At 50.4% G+C, this 25,230-nt stretch overlaps 1 protein-coding gene across 1 annotated transcript in view; it reads right to left on the bottom strand.

Annotated features, from left to right (window-relative positions):
• The window catches only part of LOC128267079 (uncharacterized), a 76,242-nt gene that overhangs the window by 5,239 nt on the left and 45,773 nt on the right, over positions 1-25,230 (bottom strand). The window contains exon 3 of the mRNA XM_053003869.1: positions 20,540-20,597. Within this exon, the coding sequence (XP_052859829.1) occupies positions 20,540-20,597 (58 nt within the window). The remainder of the gene's footprint in view (positions 1-20,539; positions 20,598-25,230) is intronic.

The raw sequence follows: 25,230 nt of genomic DNA, 5'->3' as shown, positions 1-25,230 counted from the left end.
ATCTACTTCTATGGCCCTGTGTTGTCCTGATAGATGATTGTTCTTCTTAACGTTAATCTCTGTTTCTCACTGTAACGTTGTGTTTCTCCTGCTTCTGTCACGCCGGTCTAGAGAATCGAACTCAGACAAGCTGGTAAACAGAAGTCTGAATCCTGACTGACAGCCTGACTGACTGACAGCATTTTATGACAGTCGACAGCGGCTGATGAAGGGTCCTACCTCAACCCTGCGATTCGGCTCCTTCGATGCGCGCAGAAGCAAAGAGATTAACTACAACTTGCAAAAGCACGACAAATTGAGGCACTTCCGGCGTTCCCTATGGTTCTTCCGCCAAAGCTTGGGTTCACCACAAACGACAATTGGTTCCACATGAATATTGTATCAAGGTTCGCACACTTTTCTACTTCAGTTGGCCACATTTCTGCCCATCTTTGGGTTGCCGTTTTAGCGCCCAAAGCCCCAAGAACGAAAGAACTGTAAAATGCTAATGGCCACATCCACACACACACACGCGGGACTTTACACGTCAATGCACCGGTTGGCGCGCTGTCACCGGGCCGTTAAAATCGGCTTAAGTAATGTTATAATCTCGCTTTGCGGTGGCACGAAAGTTTCTGCGTTCCTTCCCCGCCGAAGAAACTGTGGAGAACGGGAAAAGCTTTCGGGCGACGATGGGTTTTTGCGTTCAATTTTTAATGATGTTGTTCTCGCGCACATAACGCTGATGGTGGCGCTTTTGGGTGCCGGGTCCTGGACGCGGACGAAATTTCAAATTCCAACGCCGCCAAAAAAACCGAGCACCGAGCAAACCGAGATCAGCAGAAGATCAAGCGCCGTGTTGGCCACAGAGGGCGACGGTGTGATGAGGGGCGCCTGTTTGGTGCAGTGGCGTTAAGATATTCAGTTTTACCCTCTTCGTCAAACAACTGCCAACCGCAGTGGGTGGTGGCGAAAGAGACCCCCATTCGAAAGGTGGGTGGTGAGGCACTTCCCTCTGGTACTCTTCCTAGGGGGGGCACCGGTGTTTTTATTCGCACGCTTCGCAAAAGTCAGCACACACGAATAAAAGTTTCATCCTGCTACATTGTGTGTGTTTTGTTGGTTAGCTGCCCTTCGGCTGACCCCCCGTGGCGGCGGCTACCTCCACAAACCGTTGTGGTGGGGGCGGGGTCTGTTTGCGCACCGAGAGGTGTTTATGCTGCCGAAATGCAGTGGCCAACAACCGAGCAGCCAGCCAGCAACAAAGGGAACATAATCAAACATGAAAGTGGCACTCTGTTGTCCGTGAAAAATACTCATTAAGCGCACACAGGTGAGCCTGGCCCGGCCCGGGCGGGCTAATGGTGGGCGTTGCAGGTGTTTTGACTTTTTGAAACGTTTTATGGCCGAGAGCAGGTGGCCCAGAAACCATCATTACCGTCGGGCATCCGAGGGCGGATCCCGAGCTTCACCAGGCAGCCTGGTAGGGTCTGGAAATGTATGCTGTGTCTTAGGTTGTATTGAGTGCCACTCCTGAAGGTTCGAAAAAGGGAATCATTTTAAAGAGTCCCACTTGAAAAAGACCTCTTTACAACGATTTTAATTCATCCAAGGATCGTTCGTCTACACTGTATTGATCAACTCATTCCTAGTTCAGACATATGCCCGCAATGTGGCTCTGCTTGTTAACCGAAAGTCTTCAGCCCTTTTGAGTTCACTGTTGAATAGTTTGATACATTCTGTTAAAGAAAATGGGATTGTTACGGAAAACCGGATATTACTGTACGTGCTAGCCACCGGCACCAGCGCACCTGGTGGACTTACCAGAAACTGTGGCTAGAGCAATAGGTCGCACGCACATCTAGTATCCTTAGAGTAGTATCCTTAGTGTAAAATCGAATAGAGAAGACGGGGCAGTTCGCGACAGACAGTGGAGGAAGAAAGAACTTATAATTGTTGAGCTCCTCTTACATTACGGTATAATAAAAGAGGTTCTGCAAAAACGGTTTTTTAGTTTGTCGCTGACTCAAGAGTGAATAAATTTAACAGGGATTGAGTGACGAAAGCTGGAACTTCTGTATAAGAAGCCCATCAATTGCCTGATACCAAATCCACTGCATCATTTCCTGTCGAACAAACTATTTCTTCCTTCTATTTAATGGCTGGCAAAATTTACTTCGGCTCCGTTCGCTTAGTTCTCATTTAAATGATGTACTAAATGACGCGTAGAAAACCGTACGAAAACCGGTCGGAGTATTTAGGGGGAAATACATGATTGGAAAAGGCTTTCGATTCGGTTGGGCTGCTGTGGCTGAGACAGTTGTGAAGTGCGAAGCCATTGGTGATGTTTGTTGGGTCAAAGTCGGCGGGATACATTCGCCGGCCGTCGCCTGCTGTGCGGTGTGTGGCAAAAATGGTCAAGAAAATCATAGCGAATGCGAAAGACCTTCTTTCTCTCCCTCTCTCTCTTCTCAGTGGCTCACCGTTTCGTTCCCGAATTTTGGTTCACCGCGGGGGATAAGAAGTGCCCGTTTGGGTCGACGGGAAGAGGATATTATGGTCGCCGCGATGCACACACACACTGCCCGAACATCGGACCGGAAACCCTGGCCAGAGCGTCCTGCTGCGTTTCGACGGTGGCTATAAAGCCACGGGGTCAGCAGCAGCCCCAGCGTGCGATAAGCAAACGGAGGGCAATGGAGCGACCCAAGCACGCCGTAAGCCGAAAGTTGGAATGCTTTTCCCGGTGGCGATTGTTGTCGTGGTGAAGGTTTTTTTCGGTTTTTTTATACTGTTGGGAAAGAGCATCATTATGTGGCCGTGATTTAGCCCGGCCCACACAGGGCCCACTCCGGCTGGCTGGAAGGTCTACTTTCGTATTTCGTATTCGCCGGTCGGCCGGTGGCAAGGGTGGCGCACACGACAGGGTGGGAGGGAGTTTCTTTCTGGGACACTAATGGAGGATCAGGAAAAGCTCTTACGCGACGCTGCGTGCCCAGCCAAGACAAACCGCTTTCGGGGGGAATCGATTGGCCACTGGCCACATTATGCAAACGGCGTCCGTCGCGGGATGATAAAAGGAGGAGTATTATAATATTTTTACGATAATTATTAGCATTATGCTTTAGAAGTGATATGCGAAGCGATCGGTTCCAAAGCCCACAAGTCATACGCGGAATTACTGCGGGGCGGCTCTACTCCCTGATTCCCTGAGGTTCCCGACGCCCAAACCCTAGCCGGAGGGAACCAAGGAATCAATTACATCAACAAAAAAAGGCTGCGCCTCTTTTCGCCGACTTTACGACAATCGTCGAGTCCGGCGCAACAATAAAGCGCGGGGTAAATGGGCTGAAAAGCTGGCCACCGGTAGGCGGAAAGCATAAAGAATGGCCAGCTTGGTGGGTGAAATTCATTTCCATAAAACGGCTTTAACCCATAAAACATCCAATGCCCGACCCGGATTGGTGGCCACGAGCTTTCGCGCAATAGGAAAACTGCATTGGAGCCGTTAAAATGTGGTCCTTCGTAAGGCGAAAGTGCTGAAAAGGACATAGTCAACACCCGAACGCAGTGCCGGTCGCCGATGGGGATTGTCGCCGAACATTATAGGTCACCGTAATCCCGTTAAGGCGGCACTAAGTTGCCGCCTTTTGGCTGCCATCCCGGAAAATTCATCACCGCACATCGCACATAATCAGCCCGACACGCCGATTGCGGGCGGGTCGGGGGCAGCCCCTTTTTCGGCGAAGACAAGGTCCGACAAGGCGTAAATCTAATCCTAAGAAATTGGATTCGCCAAACGCTACTGGCCGGCCGGCCGGCCGTCGTTCCCTTGGCGGGACCCTTCTTCTTTGGCACCCAGGGTAGAGATTTTTTAGCACCGAGCATTGCTCCGGCTTCCGGGCCGGGATGCTGTGGGGACGGGGACGGTGACGACGACGATGATGGTGATGGAAGTCACCGGAATTGGTGCGCCCTCAAAACGACCGGCTTAGCGATTGCGATTGAGCCACCGATCAAATTGCTTTCGTTATTACCGGAAATAAATTTCGTGGCGTTTACGGTGCGGCAACACACCTTTCCGTCCTTGTGCCGCGGAATGGCGGGGGGTTTGGGTCGGTTCTCGGTGGCCACAATGGCCAAAGCCGGACAAAGGTGGTACGGCTGCTGGAACACCGAAATTCGTAGAAGGCGCCCGGGATCGGTCGGGGACCAAGAAATAGGCTTCGCCCGTGGCTTCGGCTAATACTCCATCAAACAACTCGTCCCGGTTCTGTTATCTCTCCCGTTCGGCCGAGAATATTTGGGGAAAATGTCACGCAAATTGTGCGTCTGCGAAAGCATATGAAGCGCCACAATATGGCTCGTTTGCCGTAGGCGGACCGGCAAAAGGTAGAAGAGGTAGCACATTATTTGACGGTATACCCGAGGGAGGTTGCTTTTAAATCGATGGAAGGATTTTCGGTTCCTCGAAGCAACCCCGAAGGTACAATGGTGTCCCGTGCGTTATGACGTGTCCCTCCCGAGGCACTGGTGCGTTTGTGCTCAATTAAGCTCATTAATTTCGGAATTAGGAGTTCAGTTCCACGGCACACTAGCACTTTTCGGGGGAATTTTGCCATTTTGCAGGCTTGCGTCACCAACCGTCATCAACCTTGGCAAGGCGGGAAAATTAGTCAAACAATCCAAAACAGTGCGACGCTACTGATAAGGCTCACACGACTAAACATAAATCTTCTGTCACTATGTGTGTGTGTGGTCAGAGAGATATCACAATCATTTCATGAAATAAATCATTTAAAATTAGTATACAGCTCAGCTCAGAAACAGTAGTGGCCAACAGCAGGGAGCAGGACACGCAACAAGTGATGGCGGCCAAAATAAGGTACTAATAAGGCCAGCCGTTGCTGGTTGGAACCGAGCCAGCGGCCGGATACATTTGTGTAATGTCTAATCCAATTGTCCCCCGACAGTGGGATGTGTCCGCGGCGGTTAGGCGCCAAAGGACCCCCATAACCCATGTGAGCATTATTCTTGATTAAGTATGGACGGCTTTTTTTCGTTCGTGCGCCAATTCGAGGTGCCAATGTCCAAGGGACGTCGGTCTCGAGCTCGGTTGCGCAGGATTCGAGCTTTACGGGTGGGCCTAGGGCTTAGTGTAATGCGTTACGCAATTTTTTCGGCTTATGTGTTTGTGATTATTATTAATATTCGCGCGACTGTGAAAAGCCATTGGGTATTAGAGCAGCGTGATAATTCTTCATATTCCCATATGGTTGCACGGGGGCTTTCGTGATCATTGTACAAAGCCGGCAGGAAACTACAAACAATAAATTAATTCAGGAAAAATTTGGCCGAAACAGTGGAACCGGTGTGTGGTTTACACTTTATACGTACGGAATGCTTCTTATATGTGGCCCTAAAACAGGAACGACGGAAAAAGGATGAAATTATTACAGAAACAATCAAATTATGGCCGTCGCTTCAAAAAGGCCACAAAATGGCGCACCACAAGCCGGGCTTTCACATAAAATCACACAGCTCACGGGGAACGGGCTCACGGCCAGCAACGCGTGCCGCCCGCAGGACACCGGAGTAAATTAATGCAAATTGCCGTGGTAAGCGGATGAACGGACAGCACACGACCGGCGGACCGACCGGAGCATCAGCGGAGAAAAGCACATCCGGTGCCGCGCTCCGGCTCCGTGTTTTCGATGTTTGGTCACCGCGGCGCGGACCGCGTAATCTCGAGCGTCCGTCCGTACAATGTTTGCCCCAACCACATACACACACACACACACACGCTAAACTAGTGCGCCGACCTGCCGGCCAGGGGGAAAATCTCGGCGAAAAACCCACTCCCAGCGCACTGTATTCGATTACACATCCCGAGCACGGTTCCGCGATTTGATGTTGATTAATAATTGCAATCATTCTGCGACCCGGAGCCAAAAAATGGAAACCCCCGACCCAGGGTGGATGCTGTGGAAAATTAAACACACGCACACACACACACACATACAGTTAGAGGGAAAGGAAATTTACGACCCTAGCCCGGAGTGCAGTGCATGATTCGTTGGTCACCGCCGTTGGATGCATCGGCCCACGCCCCACGAGAGTACTTAATTTTTAATTAATTCCCTGCCGTCGGAAGTGGACCGTCGGATTCGCACCGGAAATGGCAACTCGCTCGGGCAACGTGCACATGTGTGTGTAAATTACGTTTCCAGTATGCTTGCTTTTGTTTGCATGCATTTACCCATCGAAAGCGCAGGAAACAAACAAAACAACAGGCTTTAAAAGGGTGTTTTGGCGCGTACTAAATTAGAGTACCGAGCGGTGTGACCGAAACCGAACGGGAATTAGTTGTCCTGGATTATCGTGGTGCGGCGGTGGTGATTTGTGGAGAGACTATTCTAGGCCAAATGTGATTTGTGGCCATTCGCGCAACTCAATAGGCCGATCGGAGGACACCTTTTACAGTCAATCGTTGAGACAGGAGCGGAACCGAAGAACTTGTTGCATAAATTTTGGCTTACTGCAAAGTTGAATGTGATTTTTCACTGCAGAAGACCTTAAATGCAGCCCGAGCGGTTGCGGAATGGTTGCAACTTGTCGGAATGCCTACTTTGGTGCGTTGCTGAGCACATTGTTTAAAGCACGAAGCCTTCAGCGCGCTCGCCATGGAATGAATATCGAATCCCAAGGCAACGCCGACCGTCAAGCCGACAGTCAAAGCAACCCACGGTCCCGGGGAGACAGCTGTACCGCCGTCACCATGGCGACGTCGCAACGTGGTTCGTCCGTTTGCATCGCATTGTGTGGTGCGTGGAATGTTCACATGGTTCCCGGTTCCCGGATCCCAGAGTTAGACAGAGAGAGCTCGAGCAAAAAAAGGAACTCTACAGCTTGGAATGGAATGCACAGAAAAAGAAAAAAAAGCGAAACGACGACGACTGTATCCACCATCCATTTCCGGAATGGAATGAAATCGTAGGAAAATCTCATTAAATAGCTTCTGGTCCCGCGGGTCCTCGTTCGTACGGGCGCCATCGGAGTATCGAGAATTAAATTTTCATTGAACGCACCGTTGTTATGCCGACATTAATGGTAATGCTATTACCCTGGTTGGAGCTGCCACACAGCACCTCTCCATCAACTTGCCAACATCGGCGTTCGGTGCGGTGGATAATTATTCGCTCGCACAGTGTCATTTCCGGACTCCAGCCTTGGTTGCAACTGGGTCCAGGAAGTCTGCATTTTGCAACTGCAGGCCGGGCCGGTACCCGGTAACGTGGCGCTAATTTGTTTTGGTGCTAAATAATTAAATAATCATCGAACGAAATTGAAATCACAATTAACAGTGGGTGATGGCGATGATGATTAGAAGCGTGGAGTTCCACAGCGCCCTGCGAAATGCGTTTCCGGTTCCGGAAACAATCTACGTCAGTCAATTATGCGATTACAACCAGTCGTTGCAGCAAATATAAAATCGCCTCAAAAATGCCTCACCATCACAAGAATAGTCTCGCCCTCGCAGGCGGAAGTGGTCTTTGATTCACAGGCGAGTAGGCATGTGGAAAACTTTACACTTTCGGGGCCAACTTCGGGACGAGCCAACACTCACGGCATTGAAGCAGCACACGAGGGTGTTTAAAATGAAGTCGCTGTAGTGGTTGAAAACAATTGTTCCGTCTCCGCAAAGTCGGCCCGTTGCCACTTAAAGCCCCGCTCGGGGTTCCGAAGCTTGGCGCCGAAACTTCACCGGAAATGGTGCTTCGAAACACGGACACGCATGGTCCTGAAAGCTGCAGACCTTGTTGCTGCTGCACCGTCGCCGGCCGGCGTGTTAACCAAGTTAGTACGGTGCGACCGGGCAAGAAACTCACTTAATCTAATTTCATTGCTGCACCACTCTGATGCCGGATTCTGCGCACGAGCAGCGAACTTCTTCCGTTCACCTGCGGGCGATTGCATCATGCACTCCGCACGCCGTCCCCGTGGCCGGTCAGCAAAACGGCTTCTTGACAGTTACGAAATGGCATAATCTTTAGCAAAGTCCTCCTTCCCAGCAAGAGCTTCCCCTCATCGGCTCATTTGGCATCTCGATTTGGCCGATTTTGGCGGCCCCGTGCAACTCTTCCTGCAAAGTTGAAGTTTGGGGGAGACGGAAAAAAGTTTTTCGGTGTGCCGGAAAATCGCATTATCCAAACGAGGTGCCCCGGTTATCAGCGAACCGCCCAGGCGCCCGCGTGTCCCGGCAGCCAAATTTCGACTCAACTGGACTCGTTTTAATTGAAACAGGATTAGCTCCAGACGCCCCGGGGGCAACTTTCCCGGACAGCGTCCACAATAATCTCGGGCAAATCGGGCACAGGCCCAGAACGCACAATCTGTCGCCGCCGCCGCCGCCGTGTGCTTTACGAAGAATCCAATTACCAGTCCAGAGCTGCCAAACTGGACGCTCCTGATGCTCCATTGATTTCATTAGCCTTCGGGTAGCTTTTCGGAGTGGCGGAGTGAGCAAACAATTCTGGCACTTCGGGAACAAAGAGACGAATTTACAGTTAACCCATCAGTTCGCTGTTCCATGCTTGGAATGAATTCTTTTCATTCGTCCACTCGCAGGAAGTCACCGGAAGGAGTCGGGCAGCCAGTGAAACCGAAGTGTGGCCGAAACTCAAACGGTGCAACGATTTATTTACTTATCCATAACGGCGATTCGATCCTCGACGGGTGGCCGAAACGGAAATGGCTAGAGCAACGAAACTGGAGGCAGACCGTCACGGAACGGAAACGCAAAACCCGTATACTATAAAACCAACCCCCCCGGTTGGTGGTTCCGTTCCGGTTCGAACGAAGCGGAATTTATGACCGGCGTTCGCGTTACTTTCGAGACCCCTTTTCAGGGTGTAACGATGAATGCGAAGCGAAACCGAGGATCGAACCGTGCCCCGGTGGGGACGATACGATCGGTTTCCCAATTAATTGCCGGTCTCAAGATTGTTTCGATTCGTTCGTTGACCAATCGTTGAGCGGGAACCGGAAGCGAAGCCACCGGAGCCGTGTTTTACGATAAGCGATAACTGGGTTTATGCTTCTATGCGGTTCCACCCGGGCCGAATCCCGGTGGCGTTGGGCCACAACCCTGAGATAAGGGCTTGCCCGAGTGGCCCTCCGGAGGCAACACAAAAGAAGTCCGGCAACCGTTTCCGGCAGCCTGCGGACGGTCGCGGACTCGCTTGTGCATGCTTATGATGCCGAGAGGGCAGCGTTTGAATCAAATTATCATCTAATTATGCGTCTCGGGCCGGGTCGGGTCTGGTCGGGCGAACAACGGGAAAACAACGGGACATCCGGAACCAACTAGCCACTATCGCCTTTCGATGGCACCCGCCGTTGAAGCTCCCAAAGCGAAACGATCCCCGGGACCGTCGATTATCTCCGCAGCCGTACCAGTGGCATCTATGTAGTGGCAGCAGCAGTAGCGCCATTAAGTGGAGTTTTCGGTCGTGTGCGGAGGCCATTTGAATTAATAAGGTCAGCTAATAATGGTAGACAAGCGGTTGATAATTGTACGCCGCGGCTAATTGCGGTGCTCCTGGCCGAGTCGCCGAGTAGCGTGGAGTAGCACTAATTTGGGACCGGCCTTTACCGGCGAGTGTCCGGCAGCAACGAGCACTCGCACTCGCACTCGAGTGAAGTTCTCGAATCATTGAAAGGTGTCCTACGCAAAAATCGGAACAAATGTAACAAAGGAAGTGGAAGGAATAACAAAATATGTGAAACGTCCAATATCGCTTCACCGGGGACAGAAACTATTTCGAAATGAGTAAAACGCGTTCCCCAGGACCCCGCCCTGGAGGTTACACGCATTTAATAAAGCTCTCGCCCGGGTCCGATGCGGCCGTGTAGCGTCTAACATTCAGATGCCACCCGTTGGCTGAAAAATCTTCATCCTTCGGACGCTCCCCGGGTCCGGACCACAACGACGGCACGACACAGGGAACCTGGGATCCTACGGAATGCACAAATGAATTCCACCGCCCGAGGGGAGGCCTCCATCATTGGGATCGTCCATCGTGCCCCGGTCGGCGGGGGGGTTGTCCCAAGCTCCTTTATCCTTTGATCGTACTTCACCACACGAGAGCAACCGACCGACGGCCGGCCGACTGGCCAAAACAGCATCGCTCGGAACCGGTCTCCTCATTAAGCCATCACATTCGGGTGTGCCCGGGGAGCCGGTGTCCTTTTCCGCCCGGAGGAGTCCGGAGCATTCCAGGCACTCCTTTTTGGGCTCCATTTTCGTGGCGCCGAGCAAAACGAGCTTCATCCCTCTCGAAAGCTAGTGCGCCCTTGTGGACCGCGTTATCCTCTAAACGGGTTTCTGGGTGTGTGTGTGCGCTTAATAGAAATAAAAAGAAAATAAATCCTTTTCGGACCCAGCGAAAGGAGCGATGATGATGATGATGGTGATGTATGGCCCACTACGCACACGGGCCCTTGCGCATCCTGGAAACCCGGAGCGGCGGGGTCTGATGGTTCATTAAACCTCCAGCAGGTGGTTTTAGTTGGGAGGGCAGCACCACCTCCAGCCAGTCGGTGGCTTGTCTTGATGAATGGCGATACGTCGCAATCTAAAATTTATGGAAACGGCGACGGAAATCCAGGGGATGGAAAACACTTTGACGGGGCCGTAGAGTGCAGCACGCCAGGCCCGGAACCTGAGTCAGGGATGTCCGAACGATGCTGGCGCACCATTTTCGGCGTATTTTAGATAATTCCTACTGCAGCCCTCGGTGTCCGTCGGAACAGGAACCACCGGAACATTACGCAGTAATTGAAGTCCAAAGCGTCCACATTCTGGCACGCACAATGGCACGCACAATCTCTTTACGGCTTACCCTAAAACCCACAAATGAAAAGCTTCCCCAAAGAAGAGCTACGCACAATGCAATGGCGCCAGAGCCGCATCCGAAGGCCTTCTCGGTAATTTTCACTTACAAGCCTCGACGGGCGACCAACTCGGACCGGGTGGAATTAATCATTTAGCAGTAAGTCCCCGAGAAGGCCCCAAAAGAAGCCCCAAAGTTTGGGCCGATTTTTTCCCGTTCCATTCCGTTTACGCTGAGCGTCGTCTCCTAGAAATTGGTAAGCGGTTCGGTACACCGGAACGGATTACGAAACCCGCCGGCCGTCCGGCCGGGGGGGGGAGCCTTATGTAAAGAGAAAGAGTTTTCGGAACCTGTTGAGTTCCGTGTAGCCCGGCGTGGTGGACGACGGATCGTGGGACCAGATTTACACACCCAGGAGACGTTTATTTTCATGACCATGGCACAGCCGACAACAGTCAACCGATCACGGCCATGACCACCACGCACCGTATACGAACGGTTCGGTGTTTCTGTCACACGCTGGCAACGGGTGTGACGGGTTGCCGTAGGTCAGGTCACCCGCGGGGAGTTACCATTCTAAAGTGCTTTTGTTTCCGCTTCTTGGATTATCGGTGTGTACCGTTGGGCCAACAAACGGGGCCTTCGAAAACACTCTCTCTGTGGATCGGTACATCGGTAAATAAACATCAACAACGACGGACGGACGGACGGATGGTAGAGATTCAGCTAGGCCCCAAGGACCTGCTGGCTGGCGGTTGGTCGAACGATTTTCCAACGGTTCGCTTTGGGCCAACGGCAACTAAAAACACCGATCGCTCAATCACTTCGAGACGCTCGGCGATAAATTCCGATCAGCGCCAATTAGTGGCGGTTGCGCCACGAAATGGTTGTTTGATGTACTTTGCGAAAGCATTCTCGTGCTCCCCGGGACCAAACTTTATGCACTTCGTCTCGCCCCAAGACCGTAACGGCCCCGAGTGTTGACCCACCCGGAGATAATCTTGAATCCGATAACGAACGAGCAAAGACGCTTTGCATTAAACTTTTTGGCGGTGAGCGGCAAACCGAAGCGACGAGCGGAAAAGACGAAGGGAAAACTAGAAAAGCACTATGCGCCTCCATCGAACAGTGCTAAATGTTGATGTTTTGTGTTCTTGGGGGCCACCGTAATTATCCGAGGTCGAAGCGCGGTATCACCTACGGTATCGGGTATTGGAATTAAGAAATATGACCTTCAACGTAGAAGAATTAAATTTAAAAGTCACAAAACAGCAACCCGGCCTACGGAAGCAGCTACTTTTGCCAGAATTGAGACCCGCAATAGCTGTACGCCGGTGCTCTAGCTAGCATTCGATAGTCGTTCCGGGGCTTCTGTCTAGTGCGCGGGGCTTCTGCGGAGTAAATGGCGGCCCCGGGATCCCCCGGGGGCAAAACTTTTTAATTGCCAAAGTCCGTCGGCCAACACCCGGCCCGGCCCTTGGAGGCCCAACGACGATGGTTTCTATTTCGGGAACCGATTGGCGCACGGATGTGGCGTGCGCCGCGAGGGCATCGAAAATGGCTGCCACCCAAACGGCGACCGAACTCCGGAACTCAAAAACACCATCACATTCATCAAAGCTGGTGGTGGCCGGTGGACTCGCCGTTTCGTAAAATTTAATAACTTCACTAAGCTGGCAGGAGGACACAGGGGGCGCTCCTGTGAATCGACGATCGACAAACGGATTCGCCGAAGCAGATGGCTTCCGACAGGAATCAAACGGGCCCCAAAAAAAAACCCCTCGAAGGACACCGTCCCCGTCGACTGGAAATCCAAACATTCGTTCGGTCCGTCCGTCCGTCGTCGTCGTTGTACGTGAGCTTTTGGGGTGTTTCGTTTCCGTTGCCTTTCCCGTCGGATGATACAGCTAATTTAATCCTGTCCCGTCCGCGTCTGCCCGACTGCCCGGTTTCAGTGGCCACTTCATCATCGCCTACGCAAGGCAACGGCCGGCCGGCTACGTTGGGATCCTGATTCGCCCGGGGTGAACCAATTAATTAGTTTAACATTTATTTTGAATCATCCTTGGACCCAAGCTACCAGGCAGAGGCAATGGCCGTCCGTGCCGTCCTGCGCCGTTGTAACGGTGGCACCAAAAGTAGCTAAAATAAACACACACACAGGGGCAGGCAGGAGCGGGCGTCTTTCACGTTAAACCACGAGGGACCATCGGAAGCTGCGTGGCGATCCTTGGAAGGATCGGCCTTGCCCGGGGGGCTATCGAATGAAGCATAAAACTCCCTGGCGAACGCTATCGGACCCGGCGGACCCGCGTGCTGCTGCTGATAGAGACATCACACACCCCACCACCACCACTACGGATGCTGCGCCGGCATCCGGTCCGGCGCAAGGTCCGGCGCCGGGCCCGGCGTCGGATCCGATTTAATTGAAGTGGAAAAACATAACATTAATCACTTAATACAGGTTATTTGCGAGCCGGACGCGGATCGATGGACGCAGCGAGCGAAGGATTCACCGGAATTCGAACCGGGTTTTCGGGGGAGAATAGTATGCAAATATTTACGCTTACACTCAACCAACGTGACACTACACTACTTTTGTGTCGCAATCTGTAACGCGCGTTAGGAGCATTAGGGAGCTAAAGCGCAAACATCGACATTGATTGGGGATTAAATGTTAGTGTTGAAGGTCCGCCATTTCCCAATCGGGCCATATGGCACGGAAAAGAATGGAATGCGCGCAGGAAAACATAATGATTGCTGAAGTACCAGGCGTCTCCATTGCGCCCAACACGTGATCACAAATGCTATTGTTCTTAAAAGTCTGATGCACCGTTAAAGTGGACACACTGGCACCGGAACTAGAATTGAAGGTCGATTCACTCATCAACAACCAACCACCACCAACCACAGCAGTAACCGAAACTGTGGTGCGTAGAACCGTCGGGTAGTTGGTTGTGGCGGACAGAGCACCACTTGTTTTTCCATTTTCCCTACGTCAATATTTGTCACCGAGATAAGCGGTGGAAAGAATGTGATGGCTAGGCCTAAAGTGCGGGTCCCCCCCGTCCGAACTAACAGCGGAGCCACCCAATCGAATAGGCATTAGATAGTTAGGAAGTTGTCGCGTTATCGCGTGACTTTGCTGGCTGTTTAGCGCGGCGCGCGATGGGCCCGGTGTCCCAAAACAAACCATCATCATTGCCGGGTGATTGTTGGCTTCATTGTCCCAATATGGCGCGAGGCGACGATCCAATACTGTCCGGCGAGCTTCTTTTCGTTTCCGTTTGTTTTCTGGCCGTGGCCATTTTGGACCATCTCACCCAAATGCCCGTATTTTGGCGCCTTTTTGTGCCTTGGCCGAGGCGCACTCTTGTTTGACTTGTCGTGTCGAGAACGTCGTGTTCCGTAGCCGCGCCAAAAGGGTAGTTGAAAGTGCGAGGCGAGCCGGGACCGAGAAGTGGGTTGCCATTCATTTGCCATCGGAAAAGCAAATACCGAGCCGGCCAATCGATCGTGCAGTTTCGATTGACTTTCGATAAAAATGTGCCCCCGGGGCCCGGTGTTTGATGTGTATCCGATCGATCCGCTTTGGCGCTTTGTGAATCGGAAAAAAATAACACTTTCTTGCAGTCTCCGATTTCCGACTACCAGAACCACCCGGCAATCGGTTACACAGCACAAACACAGCTTGGACAACACATTCGAACTACGATCGCCTTCTTCGCACGGCCTGGGGCCGGCCGCCAAGAAGCCAAACGCGCGCGCTGTACAATATTTATTTCTCCGTTCAACCGCATCAATGATTAATTGCGGTGTCGGTGTTGACGGTCGGCCGCGTGACGAAAGCGCGACACAGTTTGGCGACCCAGCGTCCCGTGCGCTATTTTCGCTCCGCGTCCTTAATGGCCGTCCGCCCTAAGTACCGTGCTGAAAGGGAGAGAGACGGGGTGGGCCCGAAGGTCTCCTGTGGGCTAATGGAACGATTTATGCACACATTTGGCGCACATCCAACCGGCGAACCGGCGCGAAGTTGGTTGTGTCACCGAGTGTTTTATTTGGTCATCGAATGTCCCCGCCAAAAAAGGGTCAACCATCCGTTGGAAATGTGTCGTTAAACTTTTAGAATAATTCGGAAAAATTTACAAGCCAGAAGCCTGTTGAATATGGCGTTATGAAATTCCATTAAATTCCGACCGACCGTGAGTGACACTTGAATGTGTGACCGCTTACGCTTACAAAATGCTTGCGAAGCTGGAATGAAAACGATTTTTCCGACCAACATCACGAATAAACAGATAGAAAGAAGAAGCAAAAAAAATCCATTCCACAAATGTGATTATCCGTCCCCGCAAACGAGGAGCACCCGACCCGGAGTCCAATCTGCCCGCATGACAAATGATGTCGAGCCGCGTCGACATCGTCGGACCCGGTCGGAAGCGTTTTGAGGCTCGTTACGCGCTCTGGCCGACCGCCGAATGCATGGGGCGCAGCAATGATTGCAGCCTCGTGGTCAGCCTTTGCCGGATGCACTTTCTCCATCCAATGCCAATGGCCAATGTAAATGCCTGGCCGGGTGGCTCGGGAGTCATTCCCAGGCGTGGCGGGAGGTTTGTGCCTAGGAGATTAGTTAGAGTGTGCGTTGAGTCACCGCTGGCACCGGCCGGCTGGCCGGCAACCCGGCAACAAACTCAATTAAATGCTTTCGTAAAGTGGCAATCAAAGTATCGAACGCACCACTGGATTGGATCACTTCCGGTCGACCGTCCCACAGAGACTTCGGGCAGCAGCGGCCCGACCCGACCACGCACAAAAGCACCGGCACCGGAGGACGGTCCTGACGTCCGCACGAACCAAGATAATTATCCTTTCGTAACGATGCGGTGTCCCGGGACGAGTGTTTACGCCGCGTCCTTTTGCCAGCAACTAGTGGCGGCCTTCGCCCGTGGCCCGTCCGGCAGAGCTCTCCCATTTACGGATTGGAGCGATTTGAATGCTGTCCAGGACGCCCAGGAGCTGCGCTTCTTAACGTTTAGTTATGGCCGTTAAACCTCCAGCAGTTCATAAAAAACCAAGTGACTTAAAAAGCATTACACTTGAATGGGTGAAAATAAAACATGGCAATTCAATGGCTGCTGTCCTACAATTTCCTACAATTCCCGGCAAGTTCTCCAGCAGTTCGTTTAGATCTAAATCGTTCGTTTCGTTTCTTCTGATCGTTCGGGCACTATCGATCGCCCGGAAGGCCGTTGCACGTTGCAGCAGATCCGTATCGACGGCGTTACGGTCGGGCATCTAATTAAAATAATTACCCAACAGCTTAACGAATTAATGATGCAGCCGTACTCCAGTCAAAGCGGGTGCATTCAGTCGCACGGTACCACGCAAAACCGAAGCGATAGTCCAGCGAATGAATGGAGGCCAAGTGCGTAACGAGAGACGCCGTGATGTATTCAGAGATTCCGCTTCAAGATTCGCTACGCTTCTACCCCGGGCCATGGGCACTGTTTGACCGGAGCATTCGTCGAACCGGACCGACCCCCGAATCCGAAAGCCTTTTCATTTTTGGGCAATTGTTTCAACAACATTAAGCGACCTCTGTCACATTTCCATCAGCCCACGACAAACCGGGGTGCGGTCGTCGTGGCACAAAAACTAGGACCCTCCAAAAAGAAAACATTAAAAAGCAATTTGTTTGTTCGCTCCCCGCGCGGTGCCTAGTTACCGGAGGACGGGCGGACGACGGCCCTTCTAAAGTTCTTGAGAATTCATTAGCGTTAATTAAAGGATTTTCCTGCTGAACGCGCCCCTGTTTTGCGTAAAGGTCGGCCGGCCGCCCGGCAGACGGGTCTGCTCTCTGTGTTCTGTCCAACAAACAAACCGATCAGCATTCGCCGCACGATTGCACAATCCGTTCCGTCGTCACGCCGTCAGCGAAAAATGATCGATTCAATCACGTCACGGACACACACTTTCAGGGTTGGATTGTTTGTGGAGAGTTTTTAAGTTACTGCCCGCGTGTCCGACTTGCCGATCGTGCGCATGCTTCGCCGCTCCAGGAGGTTCCCTGGCGCGGAATCGTAAAATGGGCGAAAACAAGACAACAATCGCAGCCAAAAGGTCCTCGGTTGCCTAGGAGATTAGTTAGAGTGTGCGTTGAGTCACCGCTGCTGGCACCGGTCGGCTGGCCGGCAACCCGGCAACAAACTCAATTAAATGCTTTCGTAAAGTGGCAATCAAAGTATCGAACGCACCACTGGATTGGATCACTTCCGGTCGACCGTCCCACAGAGACTTCGGGCAGCAGCGACCCGACCCGACCACGCACAAAAGCACCAAGCCGGAGGACGGTCCTGACGTCCGCACGAACCAAGATAATTATCCTTTCGTAACGATGCGGTGTCCCGGGACGAGTGTTTACGCCGTGTCCTTTTGCCAGCAACTAGTGGCGGCCTTCGCCCGTGGCCCGTCCGGCAGAGCTCACCCATTTACGGATTGGAGCGATTTGAATGCTGTCCAGGACGCCCAGGAGCTGCTTCTTAACGTTTAGTTATGGTCGTTAAACCTCCAGCAGCTCATAAAAAACCAAGTGACTTAAAAAGCATTACACTTGAATGGGTGAAAATAAAACATGGCAATTCAATGGCTGCTCTCCTACAATTTCCTACACTTCCCGGCAAGTTCTCCAGCAGTTCGTTTAGACCTAAATCGTTCGTTTCGTTTCTTCTGATCGTTCGGGCACTATCGATCGCCCGGAAGGCCGTTGCACGTTGCAGCAGATCCGTATCGTCGGCGTTACGGTCGGGCATCTAATTAAAATAATTACCCAACAGCTTAACGAATTAATGATGCAGCCGTACTCCAGTCAAAGCGGGTGCATTCAGTCGCACGGTACCACGCAAAACCGAAGCGATAGTCCAGCGAATGAATGGAGGCCAAGTGCGTAACGAGAGACGCCGTGATGTATTCAGAGATTCCGCTTCAAGATTCGCTACGCTTCTACCCCGGGCCATGGGCACTGTTTGACCGGAGCATTCGTCGAACCGGACCGACCCCCGAATCCGAAAGCCTTTCCATTTTTGGGCAATTGTTTCAACAACATTAAGCGACCTCTGTCACATTTCCATCAGCCCACGACAAACCGGGGCGCGGTCGTCGTGGCACAAAAACTAGGACCCTCCAAAAAGAAAACATTAAAAAGCAATTTGTTTGTTCGCTCCCCGCGCGCGGTGCCTAGTTACCGGGGACGGGCAGACGGCCGGACGGCCCTTCTAAAGTTCTTGAGAATTCATTAGCGTTAATTAAAGGATTTTCCTGCTGAACGCGCCCCTGTTTTGCGTAAAGGTCGGCCGGCCGCCCGGCAGACGGGTCTGCTCTCCGTGTTCTGTCCAACAAACAAACCGATCAGCATTCGCCGCACGATTGCACAATCCGTTCCGCCGTCACGCTGGCCGCCGTCAGCGAAAAATGATCGATTCAATCACGTCACGGACACACACTTTCAGGGTTGCATTGTTTGTGGAGAGTTTTTAAGTTACCGCCCGCGAGTCCAACTTGCCGATCGTGCGCATGCTTCGCCGCTCCAGGAGGTTCCTGGGCATCGTAAAATGGGCGAAAACAAGAGAACAACCGCGCCCGAACGGTCTCCGGCACGGAATTTTAGGACATTATCCCGTGCCAGCCATACCCTGAGGACATCATTAGAGGCGCGTTCGATGCTAAAATTTGCGTCTTTTGGCGGGCAACGCCTGAAGTAGCGATTGATTGATTCTGTTACTATTTTCCGCCTATTTTAGTACTCAATCAGATTTAAATACATTCTGTGAATGCCCCGGGGGACAGGTAAAACAGCGCACCAGCAGCACACCAACTCGATTGTCGATGATTGGCCTCATCATCGGACAGGGAAAGGGCACGACCAGAAACACGTCTTCATTACAACCCTCTAAACACTCAACGCTCAGCGAGCACTTGCACTGCACCGCACCGCATCGGTCACGAATACTTGGCAACCCGTACGCACCACCGTAACACATCGCTCAATAAGTCCGTAGGATAGCTTATAAAACAACAATATTTTGATATAATTTGTATTTATTCATCAACATAGTCTCCTTTTAAGGCGATACAGTCAGTCCAACGCTTCTCTAACTTTTCGATACCATGTTTGTAGAACGATTTATCTTTCCCTTCAAAATATGCCTCAGTTTCGGCGATGACCTCCTCATTCGATCCAAATCTCTTTCCCTGGAGCATCCTTTTGAGATCCGAGAACAGCCAATAATCGCTGGGGGCCAAATCTGGCGAGTATGGTGGATGGGGCAACAATTCGAAGTGCAATTCATTCATTTTCACCATCGTTTTCATTGACTTGTGACACGGTGCATTGTCTTGATGAAAGAGAATTTTTTTCTTCTTCATGTGCGGTCGTTTTGCGTCGATTTCAGCCTTCAATCGTTCCAACAATGCCATGTAATATTCGCTGTTGATTGTTTTACCTTTCTCAAGATAGTCTATGAACAATATACCATGACTATCCCAGAATACGGAGGCCATAACCTTGCCAGCAGAAGTTTGAGTCTTTGGGCGCTTTGGGCGGCTTTCACCGGCTGGTGTCCACTCAGCCAACTGCCGATTTGACCCAGGAGTGAAGTGGTAGATCCATGTTTCATCCATTGTGACGTAGCGACGAAAGAAATCCTTTTTATCACGGTTAAATAGGGCCAAACATGCCTCAGAATCATCGATTCGTTGTTGTTTTTGGTCCGGTGTTAGCAAACGCGGCACCCATTTCGAACAAAGCTTCCGCATACCCAAATGTTCATGCAAAATGGTAAACACACTGCCTTCTGATATCTTTACGGCCTCAGCAATCTCCTTCAATTTCAATTTGCGGTCGGATAAGACGATTTTGTGGACTTTTTGTATGTTTTCTTCAGTAACTGCCGAATTTGGGCGACCGGAACGTTCAGCATCATCGGTGTTCGTACGACCACGTTTAAAGTCACCAAACCACTTCTCAACCATTTGCCTCGATGGAGCAGAGTCCGAATAACATTTGTCAAGCCACTGTTTAGTTTGCACGGTATTTTTTCCCATCACAAAGCAATGCTTAATGAGCACACGAAATTCTGATTTTTCCATTTTTTTCAATTTACAAAAGTTGATTGAATTGTTCACACTGTAACTTGGTAAATAATAGTCCGAATGTCATGAAACTTTGACAGATATCGTTTGAAGGTTGGTACTGTCTAAAAATCATAAGGATTCTGTATTTGTTTCGCCATCTATATGTCATCCTGCGAACTTATTGAGCGATGTGTTACGATACCACCATTGATCGATGGCCAACCCACACACCCAAGCAAACCGAGCGCGCCTTCAAGCATAAATAAATAATCTCTCGAAGGTGGCAGCGCCCGAAGGGCACCCATTTGAATTTTCATTCCCAGCACGCGGCGCGCAGTTCGGAAGCCGATGCGAAATTAGTTGCAGCAAAAAAAAAACGGTCACAAAGCCACGGTTCACGGACGTACGCACTGCCGTGTCCGCCGAACGGTGTCACTCTTCGATTAGGTTGATCGACGAGAATAGCTAATAGCAATCCACGCGCCGATCTAAGATTACCTCTGTAGAGAGGGTGTAGAGAGGGTAGTGGTACTTACATATCAGTCGTTTGTAGCTCGAACTGTCCGTCGTTTCCACCGTGGCGACGTCCGCGATCTGCAACGAGACAACGATACCGTACTACTGAGAATCGGTGTGCGCGAATGGGGTGCATTTGACACTTGGCTCGCTAACGCTCGCTCGCCGCTGCAAACTGCACTTGCACCGGACTGCACATTGCGCCAGCAGCAGCAGCAGAGAGAGAGAGAGAGAGAGGCAGACAGAGAGAACGTCGCAATGGGCCATAAGGTATGGATGAGTGAGGCAAAGCGAATGGGAATGGGGGGGCGACAACAATGGCAGGCGGAAGAAAATTACACGTAGGCGCGATAGACGAGGGCGCATTATGTGACCGTCAGCGGAAGTTTGTGTTACTCATCCGCCTGGCTATCCGCGGTGTGACTTCACGGGAAAATGAATATGCTCTGCTTGTTTTCGCGGATCGGTCAAACACGGGCTCATTATTCAATTTACAGCGATCATTACAGGCTGCGTAATCATGATGAGAGATATTGTCGGTCGATTTTGACAAATCTGTCAGATCAAGTCAAATCGGCTGTTTGAAGAGTAAGGAGTATGCCAGGCAACCGAAGACCATTGAAGAACTGAAAGCTTCTATAATGAAAAATGCCCAAAAAAGGGTCGTTTTTTGTGTGTCCAATGGAGGCGGTCATTTGATCGATATTGTATTCTGAGTGAATTATCAATAAACGGCATTCTATACACCAAATAAATCTTATTCATTTGTCAAAATCGATTGAAAAATGGCGGAGTTATTTAACATTTAAATAGGTCCTGTCGTGATTACGCACCCTGTATAGTTCTGCATTTTGTCACTACACACTCGATGATGTTTGTAATCTATACTAGGTCGATGCGTCGAGATTCGGAATTTTAAAAAGATGGCTGTATCTGCCGATTGGGACTTCCCAGTTTTGTTGTTCATTCATCATTACCTTGTGTTGATATCCGGTAAATGATTTCAGGTCGAAGAAAAAAATGTTTCGGTTTGCAACCCATCTTTGAAAGGGTTAGACCATGCCAACATTTGTGCCTGAAAATGACGTTTTGCGGGGATTATTATTTTTCTGCCCCTGTTGAAGAAAACTGCTTCGGAATCGCACCAAATGCTTGTCGGGACTTGTGTTTGGAAGATCACAGTGCTTTAAGTGGTTTAAAACATTTCAAAATGGCGATTTTAACTTAAAAAAAAAGCCTTGAAGGACTCCAAAAAACGAACTTTCTGGTGGGACAGAAAGTTGTGGTGTTTCACAAGCTCCTAAAATCTGATGCAAACGTTAATTCCGATCGCTACTGATAACAAATGTCCTATTTGAACCATGCATTGATCGAAAAATGACCAAAATGCAATTCTAGGGGGTTTCGATGGGGGCGCCTGGTGGCCCGTGGAATCAAGCACTAGGCGCCCAAAAAAACAAAACTGTTTCAGGATACTATCAAATCACTTGGATGAAAGCTGCTATCCCTCCCCGCGTTATTCGCCAGACTTGGTTCTTTCCGAATACCATTCATTTTCCTCGATGGGACACGTATTGGCTGAGCAGCTCTTCGTTTTCTACGAGGAAATCGAAATGGGAAGACTAATTAGTTTACTTAAAAAGTCGAAGAATTCTTTCCTCTGGGAATCCATGATTTAGCAGAGAGATAAGAGAAATGTATAGCTAGCAATGGCACATACTTTGAACAATGTAGAAAATCGCATTCAAATTTTATAAACATTTTTGTGTGTCAAACAAATTCCGAATCTCGACGCATCGACCTAGTATATATAAAAATCAAGTTGTGTCTGTATGTCTCAAGTGAACTCCGAAACTACTGGACCGATTGACTCGAAATTTGGTATAAAGGGGTTTTAGGGGCCGGGGAGTGTCGTTATCATGGTTAGAAACCCCTCACCCCCCTCTTTCTTTGCCCTCCCATACAACTAACTGTTAAAAACATCAATTACTCCACAAGTTATGAATCGAATTTCATCAAAACTTGCACAATAGTTGTTGGTCACCTGAGAAATCATGTGACAAAATTTGGTCCTTGCAGGACAAGGGGAAGGGGGGGTCCCCATACAACCCCAATCCTTAAAATACGTCCTAGGGCAATATGGGTATCGTTTCTTAGGTTTTGATGGTCTCTAAATCGATTGGTTTCACTTAAAAGCTTTTTCCTTCCTTCTTCCACCTATCACCACCCCTCATTCCATCCATCTTGAAGTAGTGTGATGTTGGGGGGAACTGCGTAGTTTGCGTTTAATTTTGAAAGAAGGTGAGAAAGAGAGAGAGCTACAGGGAGAGAGAGAGAGAGAGAGAGAGAGAGAGAGAGGGAGAAAGAGAGAGTGAGAGAGAGAGAGAGAGGTTGAAAGAGAGAGTGGAACAGAGAGAGAGAGAGAGAGAGAGAGAGGGAGAAAGAGAGAGTGAGAGAGAGAGAGGGAGAGGGAAAGGGAGAGAGAGAGAGAGAGAGAGAGTGCGAGAGAGGGATAGAGGGAGACAGATGGAGAGAGTAACAGAGATAGAGAGAAAGAGCGAGAAAGAGAGAGAGAGAGAGAGATTTCAATTAGGATCATATAGTAGAAAAAGTACATTTCACACCTCCCGGGAGAGGGGCTCCCATGCAAACGTAACATAAAATTCAGCATAATTCGGGTTGTTTTCGAACAAATCGAACCAAATTCTGCAGGTAGAAGTTTTTGGGAAGGGGAAATGTTCCGGTGAATATTTGAAACCCACTTTCCAAATGGTGGCTCCCATACAAAGTTTATGTAAATTTCAGCAAAATTCGAAAAGTGTTCAAACAATTAAGTCAAATTTAGGTGGTGCGAGTTTTGCCATGTATCCAACGGGAAGCGGGAAGGAAAGCTAATCGGATACATCACCGGGAAACCCTTCCATTTGGAAGAGAGTAACGGGAGACGGAAAGGGAAACTGAATATATACGTGACCGGGAAGTCTGATCGTCTGAAAAGTAGAAGTAACGGGAAATGCAAAGGGAAGCTGATCGGATACGTCACCAGGAAGTCCTTTGAAACGTCGGATAATCGAGAAATGAGGATGAAATGAGGCGTAGCAACGCGCGCCGGGATCAGCTAGTATTTAAAATATTATACCCAAAAGGCGCAAATACATTCAGCTAACTTATCTATTGGAAGGAAACGTATCTGAACGTATCTTCAAACTTTGAAGCCGATTTATGACCTGGCCTTTTTCCCGACACCGAACACAGTGGCCTCCATCCGGCAATCGGTGAAATAATTTCCGTCAGCGATTAGCTTGGGGCCGACCTTTAACGACCACCACCAACGTGTTGGCAGAATTAAAACCGCCATCGATGCCATCCATCGTCGAACGACAAGACACCGGAGCAGGACCGGGGGCCCACCGTAAAGGAAAAAGATGAGCCCCCGATAATCGGAAGCCGGTAATCGACTTGAGATGGTATGCTCCCGATGCTATCGGCTCCGGTTGGGTAATCCAATCATCCCGTTCCGATCCCGACCGGTGACAAACAGCTGGATCGAAGGATTAGCTGTTAGACGGCTGGAAAGCTCTTGTGCGCTCGAGGCTCATTAGGTGTAAATTTATGTCACGTTTTTGTACGATTTTGTGGCCTTTTTTTTCAAATAAAATCAGGATGGTGATGTAATGGGCATTATCGGAGGTGTTCACGGGTGGGCATAAATCAAAGTTTGACATCGAAGCTTATTTCTGTGGATGCAACCTGAATCAGGTTGTGGGGGGCGAAAGGCAATAAATAACAACGCCAGACCAACCGTGTTCGCCATTGTCTTTCGAAAGTGCACCGGCGTTTTGCGTGGTATCTCTGGAAACGCAAAATGTACATCAAATGCATTCGAAAGTTGGTCCTCCGACAGCGAAGCCCATCAATCAACAGGTGCGAAACAATAGGTTTCTAGACACACACACACACGCGGCACATTGCTATCCATCCTGCCCATTTCGGTGTGGCCCACAGCACCATAGACCATACGTTTCGTTAGAACATTCATTACAACCGGCAACCGGCACCAGTAGCAACCCATTATTTCGGGCGACCACGGCACCCAACGGGAGCCATTTTCCGGTCCACCATCCCTCCCTCCCGGGGGAAGGGCTTATCGCTATTGACGGTGTGGCGCGAATTTTATGACCACCAACCATGCAACCAAATCTCTCCCCGGGGGGGTCGGAGGTCGACAGCCATCCATGTACCATCCGCGGTGCTACACAAAATCATAAACACACCTCCCGAGGATCCCCCCCCCCCGCCCCGGGGGGCCGAATCGGGGCCGGGTCCGGTCAGCTCGATGAACGATGGATGCACTTCGGGGGTGCAGTTTTTCATCGAAAAACCATCATCATGTGGGGCGGCAAAAAAAGACCGATGCAGCAGACAAGTGACCGGCGGAATTGTGCAGCAAAAACGTGGGTAACTTTTCATGTCCACACGGCCGCGTTCTATGATGGAGCCGAACACCGGACAGTGTTTGAAGTTGTGATGAATTTTTGCACCGATGATGGTGCACTGCACAAAAAAAAAACTGCGTAATTCGCGATCGGCCAAAGATAAAATGCAGAGTGCACTCGTTTGCATTCGTAGTGCATTTGCATATCAATGAGTTCTGTCGCTTAAACTATTATTTTTGCTGTTCGCTCCAGTTCCCGGCCTCCCTGGGACAAGC

The sequence above is a fragment of the Anopheles cruzii genome, chromosome 2 (genome assembly GCF_943734635.1).
Source record: "Anopheles cruzii chromosome 2, idAnoCruzAS_RS32_06, whole genome shotgun sequence".
NCBI classification, from domain to species: Eukaryota; Metazoa; Arthropoda; class Insecta; order Diptera; family Culicidae; genus Anopheles; species Anopheles cruzii.
The sequence above is the reverse complement of the archived record's forward strand: the minus strand, read 5'-3'. Positions and strand labels throughout refer to the sequence as shown.